Source organism: Poromitra crassiceps, assembly GCF_964638095.1.
Source record: "Poromitra crassiceps genome assembly, chromosome: 3".
In the NCBI taxonomy this organism is placed as follows: Eukaryota; Metazoa; Chordata; class Actinopteri; order Beryciformes; family Melamphaidae; genus Poromitra; species Poromitra crassiceps.
In genome coordinates, this window is record NC_139625.1 from 89,958,234 (window position 1) to 89,969,433 (window position 11,200).

Sequence of the window (11,200 nt, forward strand, 5' to 3'; positions counted from 1 at the left end):
TACATTCCAATTCATCAACTTTGGAGCGTTATTTACCCCCCCTTCCCGACATGCTAGGTTGACATGCTTCGTCCCAATCGATTCCTAATTTCTTCTACTTTCATATGGTATAAAGATTACCACTCACACTTTAAAAACGGGTTTGCAGTCAGCGATGGATTTACGGGCCAAATTCAGTTTAAAAATGTGGGAATTTAAGGTTGCGGTTTTTATGAGGAAAAATGACAGCATGAAACATAAATACGAAAAAAATAGCGCTGCTCGGTGAACCATTTCCACGCCGAATTTAATAGAAGGCCCGGATAACTTGAAATTAATTGACTTACTTGCATATCCATGCTGTCTGTAGCCGGTGCGTGTGCAGCCGATGAGGTTGCAGTATCCCACTGTTTGCTTCTGAGCCTCCGTAAGCCTCCGTGTACCACGCTGCCCTCTCTAAACTCGTTGCAGAAAGTCGTGTTGGGGCACTCGCGCAATACGATGCAACGACTGTCTGGCTTGTGAGCTAACTTACTGCTTGATAATAAAAAAACATAGGAAAAGAGAAAGGGGAAAGTATAGGTGCTACTGTCTAAATCTATCTATTAGCTTGTCAGGTGGTCACAGCAAAGTGGAGGTCATCATTTCCTACTGACAATGGAGCTGGATTCCACACGATTTTCAGACGTATTCAGCATTGCAGTGGTGTAATGTAACTAAGTATAAATACTTAAGTACTATACTTAAGTATTTTTTCTGAGTATCTGTACTTTACTTGAGTATTTATATTTCTGTCAACTTTCACTTTTACTCCACTACATTTCCCAAATAAAATGGATACTTTTACTCCACTACATTTCCCCCAAGCATCTTAGTTACAAAGTAAAATCAGAAGAAATTGCGTAGCCTGCAAGCAATCAGGTTTGGCAAATCAGTGCTCCTAGTTTGCAAGTTACGTTAACTCATTGAGTGCCAATGACGACAGCTGTCGTCAATTCAAACACTGACGTAGAGTGCCAAAGACGACGATTGTCGTCAATTGCGTTTTTTGACGGTGGGACGTGGATCAATCCCTGATACATCTCTGGTACAACTATTGTAGCTATTGGAGGTCTATAACCTATTTTACAGAACCCTTAGGTGGCGACAGTGCTCTCCAGGTTAACAGAAAGGCAGAGAAAAACAGAGAATAAGTCGTTGGGGAAACGGAAATCGCATCGCATCCGTATGCATCGATATGCATGAAGCGTTTTAACGTTAGATGCGCCTGCAGCAGCCAATCTGCTCCCACAATTGAGCTCCTCCATTATCTCAGCTTCTAGAAAAAAACTGCTCTTTTTTGTTAAATCAAGCTATCTTCTCCGGCTGATAACGAAAGAACGGAAAATGATATCAATAAACCTGTTTTTGTTGATGATAGAAAAGAGTCTCATCGTTCTTTTTGCGTGTTCATTGTTTACATAGTAATATCACACAATATTCTGTGGGCCTCGAGAAATCACTGAAAAAAGCTCTGAAACTCTGGCACTGGGAGCGTCCGTTCTCCAAAAGTGGCTGGCACTCAATGAGTTAATCACGATCCACATGCCATTCCATTTGGTGGCTGTAATGCAACATAACGTTGTTTGCCAGTGGCTATAAAAGTCAAGAAGAAGAAATAGACTTCCGCTCAAGCCCAGGCATGTCTTTTGCTTGATTATTTTTGCAGCATTTACCGTACTTGTACTTTTTACTTTCAATACTTAAGTACATTTAATATCAGAAAATTACTTTTGATACTTAAGTACAGAAAATATCAAGTATTTTAAGATTTTAACTCAAGTAATATTCTAATGAGTGACTTTGACTTTTACCAAAGTCTTTTTCTGGGAAGATATCTTTACTTTTACTTAAGTATGGTTTTCGAGTACTTTATACACCACTGCAGCATTGGACAATACAATGTCAATCTTAGCAATCTATCCAATCAACAACCAATTTGGTTGAATAAATTAATTGATTGGTATTGATTGTTAAGGGCGGGTTATGCTCCAGCTCAATCTGATTGGTTGAAAAACACATCATTTCACTGTTCTCTGTGAATTGCAAGTGTTTTTCAACAAATCATATTTTTGCATTAGATAAATGACCAAAGAAATAAACGCCCACAGGGGTAATGTTTTGCAGGCCGGGCCAGACTCCTATCTGCATGGAGCTCTCCTTTCCATTAGTGCCCTACAGGTCACTGTTGTTGAAGCATTTTAAGAATATAATGAATGAAAAAATTAGCGTCCGCACATCAGAAAAAACACATTTGATTCACACTTTATTATAAAAAATATGAAAAATGAAAAATATTAAAAAATATATAAAAAATGATAAAGAAATATTATATAGAATTCTCTTCTAGAAAATAGAGGAGGACCATCCTCCTATGCCTCACTGGAAAAACCTCCACTGAATACAGGACAAACAACACCATCATTAATCCGTCTTTTATTTGGATTTTTATTTTATTTTACAATTGGCCGGATTCTCTAGGGCATAGAGAATCATACCAGACAGGAAGTCAAGGCATACACATACAGTATATGCCTTGACTTCCTGTCTGGTATCATCTGCTCTGTTCAGCTTGACAGATTGGCTCGTGGCTCGCGGAAAAAATAGAACAGACGCCGAACAGAAACGCAGTGGACGGTCAGATCAGTTAACATGTGGACGGTCAGATCAGTTAACATGTGGACAGTTAGATCAGTTAACATGTGGACGGTCAGATCAGTTAACATGTGGACAGTTAGATCAGTTAACATGTGGACGGTCAGATCAGTTAACATGTGGACAGTTAGATCAGTTAACATGTGGACGGTCAGATCAGTTAACACGGGCGCAGAATGAAAACTGGCGGCGCTTCCGCGTCCTGTGTGTTTTGGGCGTTCGGTTCTTGCTAGTCTGACTCAATGGAAGTAGCCTGCAGGTAGAAGCACTGCCGTCCATTCCAGTCAGAATTCTCCTCTGCTTCCGCTATCCATGCATTTTGCTGGGATTTAGACATTTGGTTACAGCAAAACAAAGTTCTACAACAAGACTATTTTTGCAAGAGCAGCGGTGCTGCATCCTGTGCTAAGTGCCGTCCAAGACAATTGTGACGGTTTAAAGAAATGCAAACAAGACCGTTTTTTTCTGCCTATACCAGAATGATAGTGGATTGAGCTTTATCCAGTGCTGACAAAGCATGCTGTTATGTGGAGATATAATAGGTCTGGTAAGCAAGACTAGATGATTATATTCAGTTATGTGGAGATATAATACAGTAGGTCTGGTAAGCAAGACACAGATGATTATATTCAGTTGGTTGGAAGAGACTAGACAGAAACCACATTGTGTTTTGTGTATGTTCAAGTAAATGCTTTGCACCAACACTAATTGGTGGTTTGCCTGTAACTCCATCATCATAAAGGCCACAGAAATCCCAGCTAACACGTTGATGTTGAATAGACGACAGCCTGAAAACGGTATAAAGCGCCAAAATGTAGTCGTCCACAGCTGCTGCCTGCATCATTTTAAAAAGAAAAGTGAAATGTTATGTGGTCTCGCCAGATTCTAAATCTCAATTGCTTTGTTTGACCAAGTAAAAGTATTTTTATAAGCATTTTCCAAAAAGTCTGAAGAAGGAATCGCTCACCACCAGTCACCTTGCCCACAGCCATCCAATAACAATCAATCATGAGACTTAATCTTCTTGGAAACCATTTTTATTTCATTCTGATTGGTCCTAGCTTTGTGTGGAGCCTGACTTTCTTTTTGAGGGCCCCTTCATGCTGAGGGCCCCTGGGCACCTGCCCAGGTTGCCCATAGATCCGGCCTTTCATGCAACATGTGCAATTTTGTGCATATTCACCTTATGTAGTCCACCCCCATTGTATCACGACTTCCTGTTCAAAACGTCAGCTGTTTTACCTGCTCAAACTAGTCTGACTCACCTGGTCAAACCTAATTTGCCTCACATTATGAGTCAGACTAGGTTTATGAGTCACAGGATGTGTAAATACAATCGGAACTTCCGATTGTATTTACACTTCCTGTTAGTCTCTCAAGCCAGACGGTCTCTTCTACATAAGTGAGTTGGTCAATGGTCAGCATGGGGGAAATCCTCCCGTTCTCCTCATTTAGCATAGTTAGCATTTAGCTGCTAGCTCAGTCCAGGCAAACAGGATCGGGGATTCAACCCCCGCAGTAAACGCACATCTGAACAGATGTCTATGTACCTGCTCTTGAATCCCCAATCCTGTACAGTAGTGTAGAGCCGCAGCACCGTCCATTGGTGAGTCAGTCCATTGAGATATATGGGGGGTTTTCCCCCACCATTCACCATTAGTCCTACTGACACGACATACCGGAAATAACATTTTGTGGGCGTTCCCACACAGACCGACTGTATCACACCTCACTGTCTGTCCCTCAAATACTTACTATACGTCTGCTGATTTATACTCTGTTCATTCACTCGGGTGTGTTTTTCATTTTTTTAGTATTTGTTAAATTATCATTTCTAAAAACAAATGATGTTTCTTTTCTTCCATGAAGTAGCTAGGGTACCAAGTCATCTCAAGTGCTTCACTTTCTATTTTGGCGCTGCTTTCCCCTCGACTGACACCAGGAAGTCCCCACTTCTCTGCGGTTGCACTTTTGCCACACCGCGATAGCATGGCGACCAGAAAAACAACGTGTTTGTTCTTAACGGTCGAATAACAGCTGTTCACTCATTGTCCCTCGCTGTCTCAGTACAGTAGTAATGGTGCTGAATGGATTGTTCCCTGCAGTACAGTAGGCCCCTTTGAACTTGGAGCAGAAGTAGTGTCCCTTCTGTGACAGGGCCAGACAAGCCTTATGTCACGTACGCCCTCCTTGCTGTCTCGAGCTGCCCAGCTGTGAGTGTCCCTGGCCGGGCAGCGAGTTGATGACAGACTGATGAGTTCCTGGCTTCACAAAACGGTGAGCGCCTGGCCAGCCAGCCATCCGCCCAGCTCCTCTCCTTCCCCTGGACCTTCTGCCTTCCTCCTGCGTGACTCACAACACACACGTGCACACACACACACACACACACACACACACACACACACAAACACACACACACACACACACACACACACACACACACCAATGATTTGCAAATGTTTGGAGGACTTCAATAGCCAGAGCACAAGCACAACACAAGCACATATGTAGCCTACATGAGGAGACCAACCCAATCGCCCAGGAATATGTACAATCTCAATGTAAATACATCAGATAGATACGTCATACAGTCTGCTATTAAAAGAGCATCCACACATACGTCATACATTCTATTAAAAGAGCTTCCACAGATACGTCATACATTCTATTAAAAGAGCTTCCACAGATACGTCATACATTCTATTAAAAGAGCTTCCACAGGTACGTCATACAGTCTGCTATTAAAAGAGCATCCACAGGTACTTCATACAGTCTGCTATTAAAAGAGCTTCCACAGGTACGTCATACAGTCTGCTATTAAAAGAGCTTCCACAGATACGTCATACAGTCTATTAAAAGAGCTTCCACAGATACGTCATACAGTCTGCTATTAAAAGAGCTTCCACAGGTACGTCATACAGTCTGCTATTAAAAGAGCTTCCACAGGTACGTCATACAGTCTGCTATTAAAAGAGCTTCCACAGATACGTCATACAGTCTGCTATTAAAAGAGCATCCACAGGTACGTCATACAGTCTGCTATTAAAAGAGCTTCCACAGGTACGTCATACAGTCTGCTATTAAAAGAGCTTCCACAGGTACGTCATACAGTCTGCTATTAAAAGAGCTTCCACAGGTACTTCATACAGTCTGCTATTAAAAGAGCTTCCACAGATACGTCATACAGTCTGCTATTAAAAGAGCATCCACAGATACGTCATACATTCTATTAAAAGAGCTTCCACAGATACGTCATACAGTCTGCTATTAAAAGAGCTTCCACAGGTACGTCATACATTCTATTAAAAGAGCTTCCACAGGTACGTCATACAGTCTGCTATTAAAAGAGCTTCCACAGGTACTTCATACAGTCTGCTATTAAAAGAGCTTCCACAGATACTTCATACAGTCTGCTATTAAAAGAGCATCCACAGATACGTCATACAGTCTGCTATTAAAAGAGCTTCCACAGGTACTTCATACAGTCTGCTATTAAAAGAGCTTCCACAGGTACTTCATACAGTCTGCTATTAAAAGAGCTTCCACAGGTACTTCATACAGTCTGCTATTAAAAGAGCTTCCACAGATACGTCATACAGTCTGCTATTAAAAGAGCGCGGTGGCTAGTAAGGGTGTTGTGGTTGGCGGGATGGAGGGCGTAAACACTTGCTTTTCACACCAGAGGGCCGTGTCCCAGCGTGTTCAAGTCTACATTTCAAGCGTAAATCATGTTTAATGTTTTAGTAATTTAAGCCTAACCCAAACTAATAATAATCCTAACATTAACCAAATTGTTTTACTTGCATAAACATAGCAAAAGTTGTTTTACCTGGTTAAACATAAGCAACGTTGTTTCATTTGTGTTTACCATTGGAAAGACAGCAAGCTTTTCAAATTTAACGCCATTTTGTTTAAAATACGTTGAAATTGTACGTTTGCAGAAACTTAAAATGCTGTTTTACAAACGTAAAAGGCCAACATTTTTTTTAATTTACGTTGAGATTCTGTGGATTGCATACCAGATTTGGGACCAAGTCACTTTGGTCCAAGTCTCAAATAAGTCCCAAGTCATTTAGCCGCAATCTCAAGCAAGTCTCAAGTAATTTTTGTTTTGGTCAAGTCAAGTCACAGGTTATGTCAAGTCGAGTCCTTAGTTAAGGCAAGTCAAGTCCCAAGTCAAGTCACTTTTTTTCCACCCAAGATACTGCAGTGTTACCCTCCTTTATATGAAGAAAAACAACAAGGTATTAGTACCATGGCTAATTAGTAATACTGTGTATTAACATTAACCAGCAATATGAAATGGTCTAACGCTATAAGAGAGGGTGTAACAGTAATGTTAACGACTTGAGTAACGACAACTAACTACTACTAACGTCACAAACCAAACAAAAGCCTTCAGTGAGAGGAGCATGACTGACAGCCACTCATCCAATCATGACAGCGGAGCAGGAGCTTCCTGCCTGCACAGCTTTTGCACTCGCATACCGGAGAACTTTACACAGACACTTGACAAAGATGAAGAACATCTTATTTCATATTTTATATTTAAACTGATGAAAACAAACAATTCATCCAAGTCATCACCTCTCAAGTCAAGTCAACTCCGAGTCTTTATCTTCCAAGTCCAAGTCAAATCTCAAGTCATTTATTTTTTGTCAAGTCCCCTCAAAGACTTGAGACTTGCCTTGGACTTGTAAAAAATGGCTTGAGCATTTCTGCACGACCAATAGCCAAATTTGGAGATACAAGGTTTCCGCCCGACAGCGACGGTATGCGAGTGGCAATGTGGTCCAAAGGTTCAGCTGCTGCAAACATTCCCTCGCCTACAAATCATAGCCTAGGATACCTACTGTATCATCTGCAATCTACAGTATATGTCTGTTTAAAGTTAGGCTCAGGCATAAGGTCTGAATAAGAGTAAAGTATAAGCTCAAAGTAAGAAGAATTCGTTGCGATTGGCTAACTCTGTCCAGGTAAGAAGCGGAACCAGGGAGACTTGCAACTCAAATGTGCCAGAGGGGCACTTCAGTAAGGTCTGCTTGATATTACCATGTGTGCTTGTCTCTGCAGACATGCTCATCAATATTTATGAATGGTGGACGGACCTATAGGTTCACCTAAGCAGCCGAGGTAATTGCTGCGACTTGAATTGATTTGAAGGAGTTGGCAAGGGCTCTGTCAGCACTTGTGAACCGCGGCCTGTTGAAAACACTTCCACACCACCATGCCTTTGACCCATATGGTGGACATGGTGGCACGTCACACAGCACTGTGGGAATAGAAGTGTATGTCATGTGAGCATGTGGCCAGTGTTGCCAAATACAGAGCGGTTTCCAGCCCAAAGACTTCAAGAACCACCAAAATGCACACAAAACTGCCTAAACAAATGCAGGTCTCTGTAAACCCGCCCAAGCCCATCCCCCACACACATACAGTATGGAACACAAAACAGCTTGATTGCCGTGAAACTGCCCAATCTGGCAACACTGCATGTAGCATTCATTTAATACACAACCACCCTACGACTACTACGACTACTATTATTACCACTGCTAGTACTGGTGCTACTACTACTGGTACTAGTACTACTAATAATAATGTCAGTAGGCTAGTAGTAAATGTAGTAGGCTATAAAGTAATAAAGTATTAGTCGCTCCATTCAATTACAAGCAGCAAATGTTGACATACCTCTCATTCTTATCATTTCAAAACATTTCAAACATTTGAATGTATTGCATTATATTACTCAAAGAACCAAGCAACATCAGTAAAATATTTTATTTAGAAAATGACTATTCATTTTGAAAATAAGTTTAAGAAATCCAGTGATATATGTAAATAATCAATAATCAGGTTAAAGTGCAAAAATACAATTAGATATATCTGTACAAAAATAACATTGGAATGTGATATTAAAAAGGCGACTAGGCTAACATGGCTTCAATCATTTTCAGTTGTTTACAAAAACAAATTGCATAAGAGTCGGAGTGTCCCTTTTACAGTGTCTTTGGATTAAAAGCTTTTGTAGAAAAGTATTTGGAATGCGCAGCCACAAGTTTATTTATTTTTCTGAGGTCGATTTCACATTCCAGAGATCCACTGGGTTCTTTGCCCATTGCGGCTTTGACAACTAGGCATACACTTCTCCACTAAGCCTTATATGCTTTTAACTGATCGTGGAGAAACTACTCTTCATAAATATTCTCTGTAGAAAATCCAGGGCTGGAAAAATACAATTCTTTTGGCTGGTGAATTATTTCATCCTTGAGTAATGGTCCCATGTTCTATACAAGTGGAGAGATATGTTTCCAACAGTTGAGATGAAGAAAGTCTTTGGTTTTTGCTTGATTGTCATTGCTGTCTTTGGGTCATTTGCTTTTTTTTGATATGTTGTCAACATCACTTGATCTTGGGTGGCTTTAGCTCCTTGACCTGCATATGTAAAGTCTTGTGGACAGCCAGAGTCCGTGACTGACAGAATCCCTTCCCGCACTCCTGACATTTGAAGGGCTTCTCTTTGGAGTGAATGTACCTGCAGGCGGGAACACAACAAAACAGTTAGATGATGTTTCACAATAACATCATCATCGTTATCCACTCATCACAGTACTAAGACGACCGCCTTCAAGACAACTCGGACCGCCGTAAGTTTCAACACGGAACCTCCGCCCCGGACATGTTTGCATTCATGCTGCACTTCCCGCTTGGGGGGAAAAAACCAAACACAGGCTATAGGTTGCTATAGCAACCCGTGTTCAGTTAGCATTGTAGCTACCTACTAGCTAACAATGCTAACTGAACATGTTGAATGCTGAATTTCACATATTGCTCTAATCAGAGCGAAACATAGATGACACAAACACATATTAACGTTAACATTACATAATTAAGACATCACATTTTATGTTAAAACGTTAACAAACATCTTTATAATAATTCTGTGATCACCATTAATGATACAATTTTGATGTGGCTATGACGTCAACTCGGACAAAGCGATGGATGTTACCCAAATTTCCGATCTGTAATTCTGACCTGGACGACTGTTCAATTCACTTTTTACAGGTCGGAACCCATTTCTTCCGGCGGCCCGAGTTGTCACGAACGATTCCCCTGTTTGCCACCCGTGTTTACAGACTTAACAATTTGTAACTCCAAGTGGGAAATATCGGAGCAAAAAAAAAAAAAAAAGCACGTCTACGTTGTAATTACCACTAGGAGGCTGACCGGGATGCAGTCAGCCGCTCATCCGCCATGACATGCATGCGCCAAAACAAGCACCCTATTCTCATTCCCATTGCGTCCTACATCTGACAATTATGTCATGCCCCCGTCAGCAATGGCGTCATCATTGCCGACAATAAAGGTGCCCAGTCGAAGGCATGTCCAACGTGGCGGGGAATAAGAACCCTGTAGACTTAAAGGAGAATTGCGGTTATTTTACACCCTGGATCTTATTTCCAGCTTTAAATATGATGTTTAAGTCACCCTGACAACTTCAGTTTGATTAACATCAGCAGAAACAATCATCAGTTTCAACTGCGACCTGAAAACGATGAAAACGGGGCATCTGAAATGATTGTATTTATGTCTCGTCAAAAGCTTATTTTCCGACACACGGCGGCTCATTATGCTTATTATATAATAGAGAGAACATGAATTAGCAATGTAACGTACCTCCGTGCTGCTGACAGCCTGCTCTGTTTGCTGTCCGTCACATAGCATTTCCTACTTTATTTCCTGCTGCTCTTTGTAATCCATATGGTCTTATTCCATACGAGCGGCAATTGAATTGAAATGAATCGTCCATAATCTTGAAATCAGATCATATCTATAGGCTAAGCTAGGCTGGCTGCTACACAACAACAGACTGAGTCAACTCTGACCTGCCCCGGATGTGCTTCAGAACAAGAAGAGAAGCACTTCTCTTTGATAACAGAAGAAGAAGAGAAGCACATCCGGGGAGGGTCAAGGTTCACTCAGTTTGTTGTGTAGCTATGGCGTAGCAGCCTAGCTTAGCCTATAGATATGATCTGATTTCAAGATTATGGACGATTCATTTCAATTAAATTGCTGCTCGTATGAAATAAGACCATATGGATTACAAAGAGCAGCAGGAGATAAAGCAGGAGGTGCTACAGTATCTATGTGACGGACAGCAAACAGAGCAGGCTGTCAGCAGCACGGAGATATGTTACATCACTAATTCATGTTCTCTCTATTATATAATAACCATAATGAGCTGCTCTGTGTCGGAAAATAAGCTTTTGACAAGACATAAATACAATGATTTCAGATGCTCCGTTTTCCTTGTTTTCAGGTAGCAGTTCAAACTGATGATCGTTTCAAGTTGTCAGGGTGACTGAAACATCATATTTAAAGCTGGAAAGAAGGTCCAGGGTGTAAAATAACCAGAATGCTCCTTTAATCCTCAAGCCGCTCGCCCCCCGCCTCCCTGTTTGCCTCGGTTTCTAACCTTGACCCATGTCCAAACCCTAACCTCAACCAAGTGTCCAAACCCTAA

At 41.2% G+C, this 11,200-nt stretch overlaps 1 protein-coding gene across 1 annotated transcript in view; it reads right to left on the minus strand.

The window, feature by feature from the left end:
• Nucleotides 1-8,504: 8,504 nt before the first annotated feature.
• Nucleotides 8,505-11,200, minus strand: part of osr1 (odd-skipped related transcription factor 1) — a 12,081-nt gene continuing 9,385 nt past the window's right edge. The window contains exon 4 of the mRNA XM_083633529.1: nucleotides 8,505-9,208. Coding sequence (XP_083489655.1) covers nucleotides 9,076-9,208 — 133 coding nt within the window. The 3' untranslated portion in view covers nucleotides 8,505-9,075. The remainder of the gene's footprint in view (nucleotides 9,209-11,200) is intronic.